Source organism: Lampetra planeri, chromosome 32, assembly GCF_965212315.1.
Source record: "Lampetra planeri chromosome 32, kcLamPlan1.2.h2, whole genome shotgun sequence".
NCBI lineage: Eukaryota > Metazoa > Chordata > Hyperoartia > Petromyzontiformes > Petromyzontidae > Lampetra > Lampetra planeri.
This window is the reverse complement of record NC_136138.1, coordinates 9,183,772-9,206,682: the sequence shown is the minus strand read 5'-3', so window position 1 is coordinate 9,206,682 and position 22,911 is coordinate 9,183,772. Positions and strand designations below refer to the sequence as shown.

General features: G+C 51.7%; 1 protein-coding gene across 1 annotated transcript; it reads left to right on the top strand.

Annotated features, from left to right (window-relative positions):
* Window positions 1-775: 775 nt before the first annotated feature.
* Window positions 776-21,285, top strand: LOC144729416 (phosphatidylinositol 4,5-bisphosphate 3-kinase catalytic subunit gamma isoform-like). The gene is made up of 12 exons (XM_078609686.1): window positions 776-981; window positions 3,845-5,144; window positions 5,686-6,334; window positions 8,916-8,981; window positions 10,568-10,793; window positions 12,691-12,785; window positions 13,779-13,925; window positions 15,236-15,326; window positions 16,319-16,443; window positions 16,609-16,720; window positions 18,262-18,416; window positions 19,511-21,285. The coding sequence occupies exons 2-12, from the start codon at window positions 3,892-3,894 to the stop codon at window positions 19,769-19,771; spliced, it is 3,180 nt and encodes a 1,059-aa protein (XP_078465812.1). The 5' UTR covers window positions 776-981; window positions 3,845-3,891; the 3' UTR covers window positions 19,772-21,285.
* The last annotated feature ends 1,626 nt before the right edge of the window (window positions 21,286-22,911 follow it).

Here is a 22,911-nt window from a genome sequence, read left to right as displayed (position 1 = left end):
ATACGCACTACAATGACAATAGTTTAAAGCGATTTGAAGCAAGTTTTTTTTATTTGGGGGGGGGTGGGGGGCAGAGCTTTGTGACGTCATATTCGAGGGGGGGGTCTGACTTTTTGTAACGCCGTGTGACGAAGGGGGGGGGGTCAAAAATCGTCCAAAATCGCGTGACGTCATTTATGGACGGCCCCTTAGCCCGCAATGGATTGACAGCCGCTATGCGATACAGACGCAGCAAAATCAGGCGGAGCACGCAGGCGAGACGCGACGCTCCACGGATAAATATCAGCGACTAACAACACGAACGAGGAGGCAGACGATACAAAGGAGCTGGCACAAGCACTTTACAAGCGAAACAAACAACTGCCCTTGCTTCTAACCTTGAATGGTCGTGAGACGGAGTCGTTACCCCCCCCCCACCACCCCACCACTGCGAATGCGGTCAGCGCTGCGCTACGAACCCGGCGACCCGAGTTCGATCCCCACACCCCCCCTCCCCCCAACGGCCACCAACACCGGTAACGATAATCTCCGAACCGGTTCCGGGCGTCGCCTAGGTCGACTCAGCCTCAAACGTAGACTTGGTGCGATGCGTAAATATCGCCACTGGGGAGACAAAGGCGGCCGGGCGTGGGTGGTGTTGTTGGTGGTGGTGTCAGCCACCCCACCCTCTTAGTGTGCCCGTGCCGGTCTTCGCAAACAGCCCTTGCGCCGACAGTCAGCGGAGGCTATACGGGCGATCTTTGTCTTTGCCCCCCCCCACCCCGTACAAGGAAGTCACTTCCCATTCAAATGAAGTGGGTTTGACGGAGAGTTCGTAACTCTGCCGCCAGCTCTGCGCAACAACTCTCGCGCGCGCCGGGAACCAGGAGTCTAACTCGGTACCTCTGGGCATCGACCGGGACCCCCCCCCCCCCCAATCGAAACCCCCTCCACCGCACCCCACGTGTTCGTCACTCGCTGGGCATCATCACCACCCGCAAGGTACCGTGTTGGTGTACGGTGATTTTTCTGCAATATTTTGCGGTCTTTTCCTTGGATTTTCTGTTTGCGCATAGTCACTTTCAGATGTTTTCTTGTTTTTGTTTTTTGTTTGTTGCGGTTGCGCCCGATTCAAGAGCCGAATGGCTCACAGGGCTATACCTAATAAATGAACTTAAACTTGAAGGTACCGACGACTCTTCCGACCCGCGGTCATTGTGGAAGTGCGCGTGGCACATTGACATTGGTTCAAGGGGTTGGTTCCCGTTGTGTGCCGATATTGGTGTTGCGAGAGGATTTTCAGGTAGATGGGATAGGGGGGGGTGGGCAACCCCTCCAGCAATGAAACATCACAGGAGTTGTTATTCGACGCGTTTGCGACGATGGCGAGGGTCGGATTCGAACCGCGTTGTGTGATCAGGGAAGTCGTGGATTGTGTATGCAAATGCGCACAATTTTGAGTCACTCATCACAACTCTTAGGTTTTTTCGGTAAAGTCACGTAGGTAAAAAATTAAATTAATAGAAACACAATAAAATAATAAATCAAAAAAATAATACATCCCAAAACGTCGTCTCGTTCTTTTTTTTTATTTTGGTCCCCTGTGTTACTCGAGGAATGTGTTGGGAGTGGTTATTTTTTGTGATTTATTATTTTATTTTGTTTCTATTAATTTTATTTTTTACCTACGTGACTTTACCGAAAAAAACCTAAGAGTATGAATCCTTGCAGTCACGAAAGCTTCAAATCTAGAATCACTTATCACTGCTTTGCCATTACTTATTGCCAATTATGGACTCAGATTATTGTCCTATCATCTCATAGAGTCCCTGACATGTAATAATATGCTACACAGTGGCAGTGGGGGTCGCAAAATGCCGAATTATTACTAATAAACCCTAATGATCCGATCGAAATGAGGGATTTCGATCGGATCATTGGGGGAGCGGGGGAGGGGGCGGGGGAGGGGGCACGTGCCGCCCCACCCCCCAGTGAGACCATGCGTCCGTAACTTGCACCTGACTACAGCCTTTCACGTTCATTTCCTGGTGAACACTGGAGACAAAAAAATAACCACTCCCAACACATTCCTCGTGTAACACAGGGGACGGAAATAAAAAAGAACGAGACGACGTTTTGGTTCAAAGGCCCTTCTTCACAGTGCCGCGAGCAAGCATCGTCGCCCGAAACGTCGCCGATTGCTTACTCGCTTAACTTCAACACGTTTTTCATTCAGACCGTGGCCTTCAAAAAGGGCATACGGTGTAATGGACTGTCTGTGCTGTGCTGTGAAAAGGTGTAATTGCACGAAACGTGGCATATATTCTTAAAGGCCGCAGTGTTATTTGACAACTTGTTTCGTAAGTTTTTCGTGTTTGTTCACCACTGTCAAGTTGCCAGCAGTCAGCAGCAAGTCATCTGCTTCGCCACTGATCGTCACTCTACAAAGACTGCACGCGTCTTTCTTTGATAAACAAACAACAGCAACAATGATTCTAATGGTCTGTGTGTATGTGTGTGTTTTTTGTGTAAAAAAGATTTAACTACACATATTTGTACCATCTTATTTGACAGGTACTATTCTACTTTACCGAGTGTTGACATCCCCAGCGTTTAACAGTATTGCTTCCTTTCATGTTTATTATCAGCTAACACCGGCCACAACCCTGAGTCGATGTGCACCATTGTTCTCTTTTAGCCCCGCCCCCGCCCCCAACACGTTCCATTCATTGGCTACCACATTCAGATAAGCCCCTCCCCCCCTCCCCCTTAACTTGTATTTAAGAGCTTGTCTCTTGGATTTTTCCTCACTTGATACAGTAAATCTAGCTGTGACGGTCCCACCTGAAGACGGAGACTTGTGTTGCCTCCGAAACGTCGTGATTTTTATTTTATTTTTTATTAATTTAAATTTTTTACCTACGTGACTTTACCGAAAAAACCTAACAATATGCATCCTTGCAGTCACGACTTGTGGAGGCTTTGAAATCTCATGTTGTGCTCTTTATGAGTTATCCCAATTATCTTTGCGGGATATCTCTAAAACTGCATGGATTTCCCCGTGTATATAAACATTTAACACGGTAACAATTCCAACAGCAATCAGAAACCTCATACACGTGAAGCAAAACAACAGATCACTTCTGCTGCTCAACGCTAAGCACTCCTCCCCCAACCACCCAAAACCAAACACACAACCAATGGGGGTTGGACAGATCTTTCTCATTTGCAGCACCACACCTCTGGAACACCCTCCCAGAGGCAATCCGCACACTCGACTCCATCACTGCGTTCACAGTTGCAAAGCAACAACACAGCTCTGTACGCTTGTGATTAGTTGAGCATTGGCTTATTTTCCACGTAACACTTTGTGGAAGCTGCCTGGTCTATCACTCCACGTGTAGCCCCAGGTTTCTTAGACCACACTCATGCCTTTCATTCTCTGCGCTTCAGAAATGTAGACCCATTTATAGAAACATCTACATTGCTGGCATGGAAATTTCAAGATGAACTGCCTACGATCCATTCTGGCTTTAACCAGGCTGCATCGTGTGAGGATCTCACAGTCCTGCAAATAGTTGAGAATAGTCCCATCAGCAAACTCCTCTGGCAGGTGAGGTCGCATTGGCTGGGTCACGTAGCCTGCATACTCAGGCACCACTTGCTTCAAGCTTCTTCTGTTTGGTTCACATGTTTGGGCTAGAGCAGAGATAGACTGATATGACGCAATAGCTGACGATGTGTGGACTTGCTGATGACTGGTACCAGTGTTATCAAGATTGGCCTCGCTGGAGGAGGCTCATGAAGGGCGCTACTGGGCCACGTTAAGCAGAACATCTCTATTTTGTACGTATTGTGCTTGCAGTTGTGTCCACCAAGCCATCGTCTCGGCACCACTTGGACTCCGGCAAGATGAACGCCAGATTCGACGATCGTTTCTCCACCGTGCAGACAATCGGAGTGGAGTTCGTGCTGCCTTTCAAGGTGAGCGGGCAGCAGATCATCACCAGGGACGTGCAGGGCACGCTGAGCGTCGACCAGGTCTGGGACTCGTTCTGGTCCGACGTCACGAAGTGCGCCATGGACGGCGAGTGCTACGTGATCATCACCGCCCCGCCGGACTCGTACGCCCTGTACTACGAGGCGGAGGGGCGCGCGTACGAGATCTACGACCGGCAGCAGATCTTCCAGACGCTCGACTGCGTGCGCCGCTGGGCCACGCGCGGCATCTCGCCCGGCCGGATCCTCGTCCGCGAGCGGCCCAAGCCCACGGCGCGCGGCCAGAGGTTCCAGGAGGAGCTGGACTACCTGATCGGCACCAAGGTGGAGGCACTGTGCCTCGCCGGCGACGACGAGCTCGAGTTCACGCGCCGGAAGCTGGCGGCGGTGCGGGCTGCCGAGCTGGAGCTGCGCGACCCCTTCGCATACGCGCTCGAGCCGTGGGTCGCCTCGCAGCCGCTGCCCGCCTACCTGGAGGAGCGCGTCGCCAAGAAAGGCGGCCTCCTCGACGTCACGCTGCACTTGGCCGCCCGCAAGCAGAGCATCCGAGTGTCGCCCAAGGACTCGCCCCGCGACATCGCCCAGAGCTTCTTCGGCGGCGGCTACGGCCCCAACGAGCTGGTGCGGCACAGCGAGCCCGAGCACGCCGAGTGCTTCGTGTTCAAGGTGTGCGGGCGCGACGAGTACATCCAGGGCCCGTACCCCATCGTCGACTTCGTCTGGGTCCGCCGCTGCGTCAAGAAGAACGAGGAGATCCACCTGGCGGTGTCGCAGCTGCCGGATGTGGCGGCCGAGGAGACGGAGGACGACTGGCCGCTGCTGGACGACTGCGACGGGGCGACGGGCACCGCGGAGGAGCTGAGCCTGCGGAGGAGCGACGCGGGGCAGCTGTGCACGCTCTCGCTCTGGGACTGCAACCGATTCCTCCGGCTAAACATGCGGGGCATCGAGTTCCCGCCGGGCGTCGCTCCGTGCCCGCAGGGGGACGTCGAGGTGTACGTGCAGGCCGGCGTCTACCACGGCAAGGTGCAGCTGGCGTCCGTGATGACGTCCAAGCGGCCCCTGCAGGAGGAGATCGTCTGGGGCGACTGGCTCGAGTTTGGCATCCGCATGAAGGACCTGCCGCTGGGGGCATGCCTCAACCTGTCGCTCTACAGCGTCCGCAGGTGGGCAGGGATGAGTGTGCCCTTCTCTCCGTCGCGTCGGCTCGGTCTCGTCGACGGCAGGCAGGCTGCGGAGTTTTGGTGTGCCGCCCTCTGTCTGCGGCGTTTGTTTCGCCCGTTCCGTTGAGATCTCCCGGCAACTAAAGCAGCCCAACGTGTAGTCCGCTGTTAGCTGTCAAATGTCGGTGTGAGGGTGTGCATCCCCCCCCTTCCCCGCCTCACAGTATTGTCAGGTCAGTCAACCAGTTAACTCGGTAAATCTTCTCATATACTGCACATGTTAGCATGGTTGGCTACGTACAGTGCGAAAGCAGCTCTACATGAATATGCAGGTATATAGAGCCGGTAACCATGTTTGCTGTTCCTCAGTGCACTGTTGCCTCAATCTGCGTTTGCATTCAGCATTCAGTCAGTCATGCTGTGATCTCCGTCGGTGAGCCGTATTCAAAAGTCACCACTTGACGATGTCCGTCCACCGGCTCAAAGAAACAAGCGACCACAAAAAAGAAAAACTGACGAGATGCGATTTTCTGCCAACCCGCAGGTCGGGCGTACTGCCTTCGGGCAGCCGCAGCTTGAACGCCCGTCTGCTGCACTACGTGAACATGACGCTGATCGACCACCGCTCGCTGCTTCGCCAGGGCGAGTTCGTGTTGCACATGTGGCCCCTCCAGCAGGGTCAAAGGGCGCCCGACCCCAGCGCCCTGCCGTCGGGCGCCAACCCCGAGCAGGAGCGAGCGGCCGTCGTGAGCGTCCTCCTCGACACGTACGACTGCCCCGTGGCACTGCCGCGCTCCCAGGCCGGCGTCTTCCACATGCCCGAGCGGGCCAAGCGGTTCTTCGCGGAGGGCAGCGTCCAGGACGAGTTCCTCAAGGACCTGGTGAACGTCGACCCGCTGAGCCGCATGGAGGCGTCGGAGCTGGCGCTGCTGTGGCAAATGCGTGACTCGCTGTCCCGCACGGCGCAGTCGCTGCCCCGGCTGCTCCGCGCCGTCGACTGGGGCAGCCTGGAGTGCGTGCGGGAGACGCACGGCTTCCTGCAGCGCTGGAACACGACGGACTTCGACCTGAGCATCGCCATGGAGCTGCTCGACGGCAACTTTGTGGACGGGTTCGTGCGCCGCATGGCGGTCGAACGGCTCGCCGCCTCCGGCAACGACGAGATCCTGCTCTTCCTGCTGCAGCTCGTGCAGGTGAGAGGGAGGGAGGGAGGGCGTGGGTTGGAATGTTGGACATTTAAATGTGAAGGCGTGTAAGGGTTAGCACACTGGACTTGCACGGCCGCAGTTTGAATGTAAACTATTCACTTGTTTTTTTGTTTGACCAGGTGAGGCCCACTGAGCTATATAGCTCTCTTTTTCAGAGGCGACTTGGACAACGAAGTTGGCTTATCACGTGGGCATTTACAGCAGCCAAATTCCCCTTGAACGCACGTTTCTAAATGTGGAGGGTGAAACTGGAGGACCCGGAGAAAAATCCACACCACCATGGGTAGAACAAACTGACAGCTACTTCTCCACCCAGCAGAACATGCAAACTCGACATATTCAGGCGTCAGAGTTGCAATCGAACCCATGAACCCTCCTGCACACCAGGTGAGGGAGTTAACATCTTTATACCACGGCACCCCGAATTGACATCGCTGCGCGGGATTTGAGACGACGGGGCAAGTTGATGAAATCCCGCCCAGCAGCATCCACTGCAGTTAGTCACTCGATCGGCAGATCCCGAGCGGTGGAGTAAAGTGTGGGTACTCCCAGCATCTTCCAAGACGTCTGGGCAGCGTCGACGAGTTGAGAGAGAGAGAGAAAACGAAACCCTCGGGAGGGGTTCTCAAAAGCTCTCTGGAGTGAACGCTCGGCAGTGGATAAATTGCCAGGTCACTTTTATCCACCAGCACTGAGGTTCTCTCTCCTATTGGTGGGAATCCTTCCCCTGACACCCCTACACTCCCTTAGGGTACATGCTGTACATGTTTGCGTCCATGTTGTGGGTGTGTGTGTGTGTTTCCGTATCAAGTGTTAGTGTGTAGCTGTGCTGGTCAGGTCAGGTTTGACAACCGAGGTCTCATTCACAATCAATGCCCCGATACTCACTTTGAATCTCCATAAATCATCCCACATTACACAAACCCTAAAAAAACAAGCACTTCCACTGGCTACCCATTAAATAAGAATACACTTCAAAATAACCTGATTAACATTCAAAGCAATACACAACCTTGCATCAGAAACCTCATACACGTGAAGCAAAACAACAGATCACTTCTGCTGAAATACAGCAGCTACCCACGCTTTCAAACCGTGGGTTTCTCGGGCGTAGCGAGTTGGTGATCTTGGAACGAGTCGCCAATGACTGCACTGTTACTAACAAGTTTTTCTTTTTTTCCCTTCATAAGAAGCGAACACCACAGAACTATCTCTGACGACCGTTCCAGTGACCTTTGGTCCTAAAAAGTAGAACGGCAGCAACTTCCCACCCACTCTGCATGTTCATCGCGTGGCAGGCAAACCAATATATTTTCATTCTCATCAAGTGCAGAACGAAATTTAGATATGGAAGCATTTTGATGCATTATCATCCCAGACTGTATTCGTAAGATTTCAGCTGCGTATGACCAGGGGGTAGTGGTGCCAGAATGCACGGAACTAAATCAAGCGGCAGGTCCAGATTGGCCGGAGTTGCCTGGGATTAAACTGGCTTCTCAAGTGCAATGAATTGATGGTCGCAGGTCACCAATAAACTGGTGAAATAAATAAAAACCCCACGATATTGAATTTTTTATTTCACTTCACTCGCCGTGTCATAGCAATGGGACTCCCTACCAGAGGTCGCAAACGGGTTTTTATTCCTTACCCGTACCCGTACCCGGCCGCACCAGGGTCGCAAACGGGTAACCGTACCCGTATCTGGCCGAACCCGTACCCTACCCGTACCCGGCCGGGTACGGGTAGGGTACGGGTATCGGGTACCTGATTGCGACCTCTGGGATGAAGCCATGTTGCAGGCGTGGGTGGGTTTATTCTAGGAACTTGAATTGTGAGAAGAGACAAGACGTTGGGAAATGAGTGACAAACAGTTACTCACCAGTGACTCATGGTCTACCCGTACCCGTACCGGACCGCACCAGGGTCGCAAACGGGTACCCGTACCGGTACCAGGCCGGGTACGGGTAGCCGGGTATCGGGTAGGGTACGGGTATCGGGTACCCGGTTGCGACCTCTGCTCCCTGCCCAGCTAATTATGCCTGCCACCCTTCTGTGTCTCTGCTTTAAAGTCTCTCCTCAAACCTTTCCTTTTCAACCGTGATTTTAGAATCGCTAAATATCTCTCTACCTCCTGTGTACCACTGCACACATTTAAGTTGTTGCTGTTGTTTAAGTTTATTTTGATCAATTACGCAGATGATACCGTTTAGCCGGTTGTCGCACGATCAGAGCAGCAACAACAACAACAAAGCCAAGAACATCGATTCTATTGTGGAGTTTGCAGTACAGACAGGGTCCTTAATGAATATTGCTCAACTACGACGAGGATGCGAATGCTCAGTTAGGAGCTAGTAGGTGCCGACCATGAGACCGATCGAATTGTGGACCTCAGAAGGAGTTCCACGACGTCGTCTTCCACGGAGAAAGCGACAATCAGAATCTGTATTTACCCTGAAGCTGTTCATCACGCAGTGTCTTTTGGTGCGTGTCACTGCTGCTGAGTCATTACTTTTTTGTCGTGCGCTCCCTTACACGCCTATGCTGCTTGGTTCTTTGTCACCCCCAGGCACTCAAGTTTGAGCCGTACCACGACAGCCCACTCGCCCGCTTCCTCATACAGAGGGCGCTGAGGGTAGGTGCGCACGACACGCCTTTTTGCATGGCGCTGTGTGTTTGTGAGTGTTTGTGAATGTGCGTGTGTGTGCGTGAGCGTGCTTGGGGAGCGGTAGTTCAAAGTTCAAAGTTTATTTATTAGGTATAGCCCTGTGAGCAATTCGGCTCTTGAATCGGGTGCAACCGCAACAAACAAAAAAAAACATGAACAAGAAAACATCTTAAAGTGACTATGTGCAAACAGAAAATCCAAGAAAAGACAGCAAAATATTGCAGAAAAATCACCGTACACCAACCCTGTGCAAATATCCCAGTGGGATGCAAGTCAAACAACAACAACAAGCATAAGACAACTTAGATTAAGGCCATCAGTCTAACTCTGTACTACAACAAACAAACATGGCCAAACCAAAACACTTTTCGAAAATCACCAAAATAAAGCCATAAAAGCAATGAAACAGTGATCATAGGAAGTGTGACCGAATTTTCACAATAAACGATGTAAACAACATGTACTGCCAAACTCTGCAGCCATAGCTGGCTGCATGAGTCACTCCACAACAGCAGGAGCATCAGTCGGAGAATCAACATTTTTCAATGCACCTTTAAGATCGACACACTAAATCAAAACACAGATCATACTTTGCATACTTTGCATACTTTGCAGCGATCATCCGGAGCGAAACATTGTATTTTAGTCCAATAAATTGCAGTGGCAGCTAGGGGTGTACAACTCCTCTAGAGCAGTTTTGAGTGAAGATCTCATAGGTAGTGATTCAAGTTGCAGTTTATTGGCGATAGCATTCCAGATCCTGGGGGCATCAACAGCAAAGGCCCTTCCTCCAGTATATGTACGGCAATAGGGAATGTGAAGCTGCTAAATGAGCGACGACCTTAGGTCAAATTTGTTCTTTGAAACAGAGAGGAGATCCAGCAGGTAATCTGCGGATGTTTTTGTAAGTACATCATGAATAAATAAGATCTGATGCACAAGCCGTCGAACATTGAGAGATGTTAAGTTTGAGCCAATGTAGAAATCACAGTGGTGAGTCCTATATGGGCAGTTCAATGCAAATCTTAAGGCCGAGTGATACATTGAGTCAAGCTTCTTCAGTACAGTACTTGGGGCTGATGTATACACGATGTCACAGTAATCAAGTAGAGGCAGTATGGTTGCTTTTATCAATTCCAAACGGAACATAGGGGGGAAGCAGTGCTTGTGTCGATACAGAAAACCAATTTTTATTTTTGTCTTTTTACCAATATAATCAATGTGATCTTCAAATTTCAGTTTTGAATCAAGAATGACCCCAAGATACTTATAGATCTTGACTTGCTCTATTTGATAATTATTTAAGGAATGTATTTGGGGAAAAATAACTTCCTGCTTTAGTCCCGCCTTTGTCCAGTTCAATTGCCGTTCACGGGCAATGCCGGTGAAGATTATCTGAACCCAGCCGGGTACGGGTAGGGTACGGGTACGGCCGGGTACGGGTACCCGTTTGCGACCCTGGTGCGGCTGGGTACGGGTAAGGAATCAAAACCCGTTTGCGACCTCTGCCGCCCCCCCCCCCCTCTGCTCCCCTCCGTCTCGTCCGCCGCTAGAGCAAGCGCCTGGGCCACTTCTTCTTCTGGTTCCTGCGCAGCGAGATCGCGGTGTGCGCCCACTCGCGGGCGCGCTTCGCCGTGCTGCTCGAGGCTTACCTGCGGGGCTGCGGGCGCGCCACGCTGCACAACTTCGCGCAGCAGGTGAAGCTCATCGACAGCCTCCGCATCGTCGGCGACAAGATGCAGCTGGTGCTCGGCACCTTGTACAACGTTCCGCCCAACGGTGCGTCGATAGCGCCCTCGTCGGGACCCCCCCCCCTCCCCAGAGGTCGCAATCGGGTACCCGATACCCGTACCCTACCCGATACCCGGTTACCCGTTTGCGACCCTGGTGCGGCCGGGTACGGGTATGGGTAGGCCATGAGTCACTGGTGAGTCACCGTGTGTCACTCATTTCCCAACGTCTTGTCTATTCTCACAATTCAAGTTCCTAGAATCAACCCACCCGCGCCTGCAACATGGCTTCATCCCAGAGGTCGCAATCAGGTTCCCGTACCCTACACGATACCCGGCCGGGTACGGGTAGCCGGGTATCGGGTAGGGTACGGGTACCCGTTTGCGACCCTGGTGCGGCCGGGTACGGGTAAGGAATCAAAACCCGTTTGCGACCTCTGCCCCTCCCCCCCCCGTGTGTGTGTGGAGCGGTGGTGCAGCGGTTAGCGCGCTGCGCTATGAACCCGGCGACCTGGGTTCGATTTCCGCTCACGGCCAACACCGGTGACGATAATCTGAACTGGTCCTGGGCCTCCCCTAGGTCGACTCAGCCTCCAATGAGTACCTGGTGCGGTGCGTAAACATCGGCACTGGGGGGACAAAGGCAGTCGGGTGTGGTGCTGGCCACCCAGCCTCTTGTGTACCGTTTCGGCCTTCATAGGTGCTCGCTAAGAGCACTTGCCCCTCCAGTCTGTTAAGGCTATACGGGGGAATCTTTGTGTCTGTGTGTGTGCCTTTGTTACGTACGTGCATGCGCTTGCACATTTGTTTGTGCGTGTGGGGTGCCACGGTGGTGAGATTTTAACTGCCTCACCCGGTATACAGGAGGTTGTGGGTTCGATCTCGACCCTGACCCCCTGTACATTTGGAGTTTGCGTGTTCTTCCCGTGGTTGCATTGATTTTTCGCCAGTTCCTCCGGTTTTTCCCTCCAGATTTAGAATAAAATGTGTTTAGAGTTTTTGGCTGCGATCAATTTCCACAAAAGCGACTTCGCTGAGCTATCATTTGTGATATCCAGTTCGCTTCTGCAAAAGTGCTACATGGCTCAGTGGGCCTTAACTGGTAAAATAAAAGGTTTAGTTTAGTGCCTTTGTACGTACACACGTGCGCTTATACATGTGTGTGTGTGCGCTTGTGTGTGCGTGCGTTCGTGTATACTGTTGGCCCTGAGTGGGAATTGGAACTTGGGTCGCCGGGTTTGGAGAGCGGTGGTGCGGAAGTTAGCGCCGCACTGCACTGCGCTACGAACCTGGCGGAGACCCGAAATTGATTCCTACTAACAGCCAACACCAACTAGGTTAGCTCAGCCTCAAATGGCTACCTGGTATGATACCCACCCACCTCGTGTGCTGTGCCGGCCTTCATAGGTGCTGCTTCTCACTTGCGGTGCACCAACAGCCTGTTGACTGTACGGGGGGGGATCTTTGTCTTTGTACATTCTACAATGTACAAGCGCACAGGGGTCTAGCCCACGCATGTGCATGCGTGTGTGCGTGTATTTGCGCTCGAGACTGTGTGCGAGGCTTCTATTCACCGGTGCGTGCTTCCTCGTGCATGCTTGCGTGCGTTGCGCATCCGTGTGTGTCGTGCATGTGCGCTTTGCACTTTGCACGTCCATTCGTGTGCGAACACGTGCAAGTACACGGGCATGCAACTTGCTCCGACTGAACATCTGTGAAAGGTCGTAGCTCATCGGATTCCTCCGGTCTAAATGTATTTATGTTGAACTTCTTTCGCACCGCACGTAGCCAACCGCGCTAATGAATCAAGATTCGGATTCTGCACGCGCGTGATAGTGCGCACGCGCGAACGTCTGCTTGTGCACGTGCTTGCACGCTTGTGCGTGTTTACGCGTGTCGCTCTCCCACCCCCCAATCCCCCCCCCCCAACCACCGTCTTTCTGTAGCGGCCTCCGAGCTCCAGGACAATCTGGGAAGGGTCGTGATCCCCGGCGTCTTCCAGCTGCCGTACGACCCGTGCGTGCGCGCCGGCACCATCGTCGTACGTGCCTCACCCGCTCCACTCCGCCACGCCACCAACGGGCAATAGATGCAAACTTCGGAGGCGGTTGAGTGGGTGGCACGGGGTGGGGGGCAGATGTCACCGCGTTACTCCGCCGAAATAAACCATCACGTCACATCTTCTTGGTTCTTTTGGTAAAGTCACATAGAAGGAAAATAATAAAATAATAAAAATAAAACATAATAAAATAATTCTCACGACGTTTCGGCCACAACGCAAGCAGCCATCCTAAGGTGAAGAACAGGTCTGTCGGAAAGACAGCGTCTGAAGACAGACCTGTTCTTCATCTGAAGACAGCTGCTTGCGTTGTGCCCGAACCGTCGTGAGAATTATTTTATTATGTTTTATTTTTTATTATTTTATTATTTTCCTTCTACGTGACTTTACCGAAAGAACCAAGAAGATGAATCCCTGCAGTCACGAAAGCTTTAAATCGAAATATCACGTCACATTTTTCGGTTTTCACCAGGATCGAACCCACGACCTCCTGCTGTGTGATTTAAAAATAGAGTAAAACATATATGCTCTTTGGTTCTTTCGGTAAAGTCACGTAGGTATAAAACAATTGTAGTTTATTTTCTACCCACGTGACTTTATCGAAAGAACCAAAGAGTATGGATTCCTGCAGTCACGAAAGCTTCAAATCTGGATTAAAACATTTATATTCAGTTTGCTTAGCATCCAGTAGTGCCTTGACATCATCTTCCAAAACCATTCTCTGAGACAACGCGGTGCACTTGCTTGCTGCAAGGGTTGCGACGGGTCAAGCTCGTCCTCAAATGAGTACCTGGTGCGGTGTGTAAGCATCGCCGCTGGGGAGACAAAGGCGGTCGGGCGTGGTGCTGGCCACCCACCCCCTCGTGTGCCGTGCCGGCCTTCATTGACGCTTGCCCCAACTATACGGGGGGGATCTTTGTATTTCTTTCGTGCGTGGCACGCTCCGCGTGACGTTGCGCCGTCTGGGCCTTTCAGATCGAGAAGTGTAAGGTTCTGGCGAGCAAGAAGAAGCCGCTGTGGCTGGAATTTCACCGGGCGGATTCCACGTCGCTGGACGCCTCCAACGTGAAGTTGATCTTCAAGAACGGCGACGACCTGCGCCAGGACATGCTCATCCTGCAGGTGTGGAGACGTCGTCCGTCCCTCCGCACGCGTCACGCAACTCAAACCCGGCTCTCTCTTTCTCTCTCTCTCTCTCGCAGTAATCCCCCGCGCTAGCGGCAGGTCCTTGGCTCGAGCCCCGTTTCTTAATTCCACCATGGCGGAGGAAACCAGGCTCCCCCAAAGGAAACCCACGCATAGCACGACAATGCCAACAGTTTAGCTTGTTGGCCTTCTCCCCGCACCTCCGATTAGCACGCTTGGCCACGTACGGCGCGAAAGAAGTTCAGCGTGTGTACATACAATATCCTTGCTATGCTGCCTCGTACAAACACCATTTTGTTCGCCAAGCAATTGGAAATCTCTGCAGAGCACATGGCTGTGTGACCCACCAATCACGTGGTGGACGCGCTGAGTGAGGAGTAGGGATGTAACGACTTACCTCCTCCTTTGGTGCGATGTATTTTCACGTCTTCTTGATCGTGATTTGATGAAAGATTCCATTTGTACGTACGTTGAAATTATTTCGCACCGCACGTAGCCAACCGTGCTCATTGGAGGTGCGGGGGAGGTACAACAAACTAGACTCAAAAAGCAGTTATAAAGAAATGAGCGCGCAATGCAGTGACTGTCTTTGTGCCATTATGATGTGTGTGGAATATATAATTTTGGTGTATGGCACAATAACAAGTTGGATCAATACAATGCCTATATTCAACACACATCTCAAGATGTCGTAGAGAAACGGTGGGACATGGGCATCCTCGAGAAAGGAGGAATGCTTCACTTATTTGACAGAGCAAGACAGACGGGCGGAGCAACAGAAGAAAGGGCTTGAGTCTTGACTTCAACTGGGGCTGGGAGTCGAGTGCATAGATGGCTGGGGGCGGGGGAAACGCGGTTCCATACGATGGGGACAGCAGAGGCGAATGAGCGACCTCCCTCTGGGTGCAGGTCGTCTCGGGGCTGGCAGGAGGCCTTCATTGCTGGAGCTGCGTACGGACATTAAACACAAGCAGAATACGGCGTATTCATAGTTGGACCTGGTGTTGCTGATGCTTTTGATGATGTTGATGGTAATGGTGATGTTGATGATGTTGGTGGTGATGATGATATTGCTGATGCTGTTCATGTTGGTGATGATGATGATGATGATGTTGGTGATGATGATGATGGTGATGTTGCTGATGCTGTTCATGTTGGTGATGATGATGATGTTGCTGATGCTGTTGATGATGGTGGTGATGATGGTGATGATGATGATGTTGCTGATGCTATTGATGACGATGTTGCTGATGACGATGTTGCTGATGCTCTGTGTGTGTGCACAGACCTTAAACATCATGGACTCCATTTGGGACAGCGAGGGCCTGGACCTCTGCCTCCTTCCTTACGGCTGCATCGCCACGGGCGACAACACAGGTGTGACCATGCGCTTCCTATCGGTGCACCGCAGCCATGTGGCCCAGATTTATCAATCAACAAATCACCCACAATGCACTCGATCTTCATTAGACGTTGCATTTTAATTGGGGTTAAGGCCGGACGATTACTTGGCATCTGATAATTCGACTTCATCAGAAATGTCACCGTTGCATCTGCGACCAGTCTCCAGGCGATTGTAGAGCTCAGTTCGAGAGGGAAGATGGCTGTGGTGTCACTTTGTGGACACATCGCCCCGTCTCGATGCGCAAACTCCAGCAGCGCATAGCGCCCTTCAATTGGCGGTCGACGTTCCAAGAACCGCGACCTTCAGAGGAATGGCGACGTCTTCCTGGTCACCCCCCCCCCCCCCCCAGTGAACCGTGGTTCAAACAAATCACTCGAGACGCCGGTGTATGGCAGCTAAGAGCAGTTTGTGCGAACGCTGTTCCAAGAGGTCCCACGTTTGGCGCAACGGTCCTTCCCTGACATGCTTGATGAATGAATGAATTACTTGGATGGAAGACCGCCTGGGCTTTGGCCGCGGGGTGCTTAGGAGATGTGAGTGCAGCAGTGGATCGTTGGATCTGTCAGTGTGGCACTTTTCACGGTTCTTGCAGGCAAGTCAGGAACCGGTTTAACTTCCCAATCTAGGAGCCTCCGGGGAAAGTGCGGCAGCCGACTGAGAAAATGAAGCTCTGAGATCAGCTCGTGTTGAGGTGCTTGGTGGATTGTTATATCATAGCGGCCACGAGGGATGGTGATGGATTGGGGAGGCCTTCAACCAGGCAGTGGATTGATCATGGCTGGTGACTATGATAATGATCGATGACGAATTCTGCACGCGCTGTCCCGCTTCCGGGAGGCGCCTCGACTCGTAGCTACAGCGGAATAAGCCGAGCCGACAAATGACGCCCCGCGCTGTCCACCTGTTACCCACATGGCAACCCTCACGCGGCACCCGCGGGTGGGCGTGGTGGTGCCTCCCACAGGTGTCATCGAGGTGGTGTCCAACGCTCACACCGTCGCGAGCATCCAGGTGGAGAAAGGCGGCAACCCGCGGAACGACAGGTGCCTCAAGACGTGGCTGGACGAGCAGATGCCGCTCGCAGGAGAGGTGCGGGGTCACGGGGTCACGGGGTCGCGGGGTGCTGGTGGGGAGCGGACACTGGGCGAAGCACGGAGGCACACGCGGGTGTCGGTGATGCGACGCCAATAGCGCACTCGAGAATGAAATCATCTGGCCTTGACCGTGTCGCGCGTTGTTTTGTCACGAGAGCAGAACCTGCAGGCGGTGGAGAAGTTCATGCACTCGTGTGCCGGCTACTGCATGGCCACGTACGTGCTGGGCATCGGGGACCGGCACAACGACAACATCATGATCACCAAGAACGGTGAGGGATGCCCCGCTTGGGCCGTGGCGGTGAGGTTGGCAATGGCCAAACTCGGAAGTCCCGAGGCTGAAACCGCTCAGATCCTGGCTTCGAATCTTCAGTATCAGCCACCTCTCCATGGTTAAACCGGTTGTGTAAGTGTAGTGAGTTGATGGCTTCTGCGCGATCAGTGATAACCGTGCAAACAAAAAACCACGTACAATCTGGTTTTTGCTTAATTCAGCATACTCCGGCTCAAAAAATGTACTTTCAAAGAACACTATTTGTAGGGCATATAAAGGGATATAAGCACTTCTACGACATGATCTTCCAGGGCCATCCTCTGACACGTGGTCTTAGCCCAGTCACGATACAATTATTGCTGAGAAAAGTAAAATTGTGTAATTGAGTAAAAAAAAATTTACCCAATGTAAGTAAACTACGCTATTCGTGGCATCGATCGATCAGCTACAGTGATGGGGTTCGCCTCTGCCGGCTGTCGTTATCACGAGCGTAAGGATCGATCTTTGTACTCGAGTCAGCGGCGGCGTCGCACCCTCGCTCGTCGGCGAAAGGTTTCGGAGGGCGGAGCAGTGGCAGAAGCCTTCACCGCCGTGGCGCTGTGTGAGCAATCGCAACGATCGTTCGGCTCTGGCTGGCCCTGCCAGCTCCTACTGTTGTGGATGATGCTCCTGCTGTTGTGGAGTGACTAATGCAGCCAGCTATGGCTGCAGAGTTTGGTAGTACATGTTGTTTACGTCGTTTATTGTGAAAATTCGGTCACAGTTCCTATGATCACTGTTTCATTGCTTTCATGGCTTTATTTTGGTGATTTTCGAAAAGTTTTTTGGTTTGGCCATGTTTGTTTGTTGTAGGACAGAGTTAGACTGATGGCCTTAATCTAAGTTGTCTTGTGGTTGTTGTTGTTTGACTTGCATCCCACTGGGATATTTGCACAGGGTTGGTGTACGGTGATTTTTCTGCAATATTTTGCTGTCTTTACTTGCATTTTCTGTTTGCACTCAGTCACTTTAAGATGTTTTCTTGTTCATGTTTTTGTTTTTTGTTTGTTGCGGTTGCACCCGATTCAAGAGCCGAATGGCTCACAGGGCTATACCTAATAAATGAAACTTTGAAACTTTGAACCGAGGCCCATGGGCTGATGGGGCCCCCAGGCACCAGGTCACGATAATGGGAGGGGAAATTAGAAGAGGTGGGGGGGAGGAGGCGTTCTCTGCACCAGTGGTCTCTATGTAAGTGTGTGGGTCTCTAAGAGTCTCCAAGAGTCTATGGATCTGTGTGAGTGTATGGGTCTTTATGAAAATCTGTGGGTGTCTATGCGTCTATGGGTCTCGATTTGAGTCTATGGGTTCCGTGGGGCAACAGACCCCAGGCACCGGGCTACAAAGATTTGAGGATGGACATTGGGCACATGGGGGAACCCCACTTCATTCTCCTGCACCTGGGCTCGTGCTGTAACCACGCTCAGCCACTGATCGGGGAGGAGAGGGGGTGGGGGGGTAATCACACACCGCGTGTGTCTGTGCTGGGTCCCCGCGCAGGAAACCTCTTCCACATCGACTTTGGCCACATCCTGGGCAACATCAAGAAGTTCATGGGCGTCGATCGCGAGCGCGTGCCCTTCGTGCTGACGCCCGACTTCCTGTGCATCCTGGGCGCGCACAAAAACAAGAACCTCTATTTCCAGCGCTTCGTGGTGAGCGGCTGCCGCCCGCGACGCGTGGGGAGCGGCGGCACCGCCGACCTCGCTGCAGCGGCAGCGGCTTCTGGCTCGTCGTTGAACAAAGGCGGTCACCCGCATCGTGCGGCGCTTTCAGATGCGCTCGTTTTTGTTTTTATTTTGGGTGAAATTGTGCACAGTGCACCTAATCGGCATGATCGTTGGTTCTGCGTCGTCTGGAACGCTCTTCCTTTTCCTATAGTCGGAAGCCACTGGGAGCTATGCACTTTTAAATCATCAAGATTGGCAACTCGTTCCTCTAGAACTGCTCTTTGCGTTTAGTTTGTTGCCCTTCCCCGGCACCTCCGATTAGCATGGTTGGCTACGTACGGTGCGAAAGAAGTGCCCGGTTAGAAAACCCGCAGGCCGCCCTGGTTATTAATGTGCTGTGTGGGAACGGTTAACGTTCAGTACACGCCGTGTGCTTCACAGTGGACGTCAAAGATGCCCTCCGACTTCATTTGGGAACGGGCTGGGCCATTGCGTGCAGGCGTCACGGTCGAAATCTGTCCAAATTCCAAATGAGTTTACACACAGCGGCAATCATCACCCCCCCCCCCCTCTATTGGCAGACTCGTGACCGATTGCAGGCCACGCGCTGGGTCACCTTGTGCCACACAGGGACAGCTGCTGCTGGGGGTTGCCCTTTAATAGTTTTGCGATGAGCTGTGCGATTCCACGTCACTTGTCGCGTGTGAATGCGCTCTCTGAGACGCCCCGGATGCAAGCGTGTTCTCTTTAAAAGCGAATTACCCCTGTCGCCACTGTCAGCGTCGGATTTATCGTTTGGCAACTGCTGGTGGCACCATTGGGTAAATATACGGACGTCGGATAAGAGCTTGAGTTTGTCAACAGAAGGGGATGGAGCGATGAAATCGTTTGGGGCATCTTCATCCAGCACTCGATTGACCATGTGCCCAATGACGATGATTAGAATGATGACGACGATGATTTTAAGCCACAAGGCAACTGCACAAACAGTCGCCGGAACTGACACGGAGACAGAAGCGACGGATTGATCTTTTGCCTCTGACCTCTGAACCCCGCCCCCCCCCAACCGCCCCAACCAGGACACGTGCTGCCGCGCGTACCTGGCCCTGCGTCGCCACAAGAACCTGCTCATCACGCTCTTCAACATGATGGCGACGACGGGGATGCCCGAGGTGACCCCGCGCGACATCGAGCACATGCGCGAGGCTCTCGTCGTCAAGGCATCTGAGGCCGACGCGGAGGCGCACATCCGCGGCGAGATCGAGCACTGCAAAGTCAAGGGCTGGACCGTGCAGATTAACTGGTGGATGCACCTCTTGGCGAGCCGCAAGGCCACCTAGTGGCGCCCCACTCCGGGGATCGTCAAGCGGTGTGCGGCAGAGGTCGCAAACGGGTTTTGATTCCTTACCCGTACCCGTACTCGGCCGCACCAGGGTCGCAAACGGTTGTGCAAGGCGGTCGCCAATCCAAGCACTTGTCCAGGCTCAAACCAGTTTAGCTTCCGGTATCTCGTGATATGGGGAGCATTCTGGGTACTTTGATCGTAGACAAACTTTAAATATATTAAATGTATCTATATATAGTCTCTAGGAAAACATAGAAATTAGATATTTATTCTCACAGGGTGTTTTCGCTTATTGAATAGTATTCGTTAATTATATATCTATTTTAAGTACATTCATCAAAGGAGGCCTTCAGTGCCAGGTTACAACTGATGCAATGGTTGCTGGGTCCGGCAAAGGGATGGAAGCAGTGGCAAGGTGAAGCCAGCTCGGAGAATTCTCCATCCCGACATCTTGACCTTTGATCTCTGCCCCCTTCCAGCCAGTCGTCGTAATCATCGTATAATATCCGTCGGCCAATTCTCGTTTTAGAGTGATTATATTTGTCCAGGTAAGTTTCCAGTGAGTCTCAGGACTCTTTCACTTGCGTCTTGTTCGATATGTTTGGTCAGCTTTTGTTGTTGTTGTTGTCGTAGCATTTCCCACCTGTGTTAGGATTTTCTAGAGCTCTCGGTACACGAGGGTAATCAGAGGCGACGTAGTTTATCTCAGCCTCAGAGCCTCGTACGCACGGAGATCTTGGTTACGGTAACTCGTGTGGCACGCCACGTCCATTCCGCAGTACTCTTATTATCTGGTTTTACGAAATTTGCACTGGCGGTAATGGCGAGTACATGAATCTAACGTTTATAGACCTATATTCTTGGTTCTTTCGGTAAAGTCACGTAGAAGGGAAAAAATAAAATAATAAAAATATAAAACAATAAAATTATCACGACGTTTCGACTGCAACACAAGCAATCATCATCAGGTGTGAAAAACACAGCAAGAAACAAGAATATGAATCCCTGCAGTCACGAAAGCTTTAAATCTAACGTTTATAAACCTGTTCATAGCAATATAGGGTACGATGTATGTATGTTGAACTTCTTTCACACTGTGTGTTACCAACCATGCTAATCTGAGGTGCGGGGGAAGAACAACCAACTAAACACAAAGATACGTATCATTATTACGAATAGGCTAATTGTGTACTCCAGTGGTAGTGCCTTATGCTGCTAATCTCTACTCCAAGCCAGCCGAGCAGGGTGGCCCACAAGATATCGAGTGGGAAATGAAGTCTCCAGTGCAAACGTGGACCTCTACCGGGGCATTTATCCTCGGCAGACTTTCCGAGTAACACGAAAGCGAGTGGGCACCGATGAATGATCGTCATCGATGTTACATGTCAAGGTGTCGAGTATGTAGAACGGACACGCGAGATTCGAGATGGCCGTCGGTTTGTCTTTCGAATAAAAAGTGCACGGCCTTTATTATTGTAAAATAATACCGCGTACGTGTCATCTCAATCACATTGTCGTCGACGTTTGTTCATTCGGTTAGAGATATATTCTTCTTGGTTCTTTCGGTAAAGTCACGTAGAAGGGAAATAATAAAATAATAAAAATAAAACATGATTTTTTTTTTATTATTTCCCTTCTACGTGACTTTACCGAAAGAACCAAGAAGATGAATCCCTGCAGTCACGAAAGCTTTAAATAGAGATATATTATAATACCTGTGTGTGTGTGTGTGGTAAACAGGTGCTTGTACCCTGGGTGACGTGCCTTTATGCGCAGCTAAAGAGCACGCTGGATATGTCCACGCCGTTTACGCCGCCACGTATTCCTTTCTGCTGCTGCTGCTGTTGTTGTTAAATTACCTTTTTGTCTTCGCATCCCGAATAACAACGGCGGCGGGCGAACGACAGTGACGCCACAAAGCATGCCCGTGACTCGGTAGAGCAACGGCAGTGACTCGGTAGAGCAACGGCAACTGAAACGGTGTCTCGCGTGCGTCGATAAGGCTCCTTCGTGTTTGAGACATCTCGGACACCGGAGCGACGAGCAATTAAGCGGACGAGGGATGGCACCACCCCCCTCCCTCCCCACCCCGTTCAGGAACAAAGGTGGCTGCGAGTTGAGGGTGAGCTGCCTCTGATTAATAATGAAACCCGGGGTTTTTCTTTCTTTCTCAGAGCTCATTTTAAAGCATTCTCGTTTTACCCCAGAGCTCATCGCGTCCCAGGGGCTGTACAGATTAATAACTGCGGTTTTTCATTTTCGGTTTTCGGAGGCATTATTTATTTTTAGGTGGTAGATTTTTTTCATTTGCAAGTCGCTGACTGTCGTGAATGGGCAGGGTTGGCACACATCGAGGTCGGGTTTTTATGCTTTTGGGTAAAAAATAAACCCCCGCGGTGTCTTAAAACGATTGTGTGTTCCGCTTTAAGCTTGCTTTTAATGACACGCATTGAAATAGAAGTTGTAAGTAAAATATTAACCCGATAATAATGATAGGTGGGTTAATACAAACAAATCTAAATTTTTCTTCTTGGTTCTTTCGGTAAAGTCACGTAGAAGGGAAGTAATAAAATAATAAAAATAAAACATAATCTAAATTTAGCTACAGCAAACCGCTATACAGACGTCGATGTTAACAAATGCACCGAATGCTTTCTACGAACGTATCGCATTGCACTGTGGCACAAACAGCGTCGTTTTTTACTGGTAGGAACCTCCTGGTTACACCAGCCCACAGGGGATTATTGTGTCCGTCATGCAGGGAGGGGCTGGGTGGGGAGGGAGGGGCTGGGTGGGGAGGGTGGGGAGGGGCTGGGTGGGGACGGTGGGGCTGGGTGGGGGGTGGGAGGGGTGGGGCTGGGTGAGGAGGGGCTGGTCACCCCGTGGTGCCCTTTTAAAACTCAACGTTTAACCTACTCACGCCGGCTTGTGCCCACCCTCACAGTCAGGCATATTTGCGAAATACACCACGCCGCCGTTGACCCTGGCCATTGACCGAGCAACCCAACGTTCCTACCAGCTCCCTTCGCAGGACAATGTGTTAAAAGAAAACACCACGCCGCCGTTGACCCTGGCCATTGACCGAGCAACCCGACGTTCTTACCAGCTCCCTCCGCAGGAATGTGTTATTTAATC

Bases quoted from the DNA above. Each gene is read 5' to 3' on its own strand.
- LOC144729416 (XM_078609686.1), top strand. From the start codon at position 3,892: ATGAACGCCAGATTCGACGATCGTTTCTCCACCGTGCAGACAATCGGA. The intron at 16,444-16,608 runs GTGCGGGGTCAC...TCACGAGAGCAG, and splicing joins AGATGCCGCTCGCAGGAGAG to AACCTGCAGGCGGTGGAGAA. The intron at 18,417-19,510 runs GTGAGCGGCTGC...CGCCCCAACCAG, and splicing joins TCTATTTCCAGCGCTTCGTG to GACACGTGCTGCCGCGCGTA.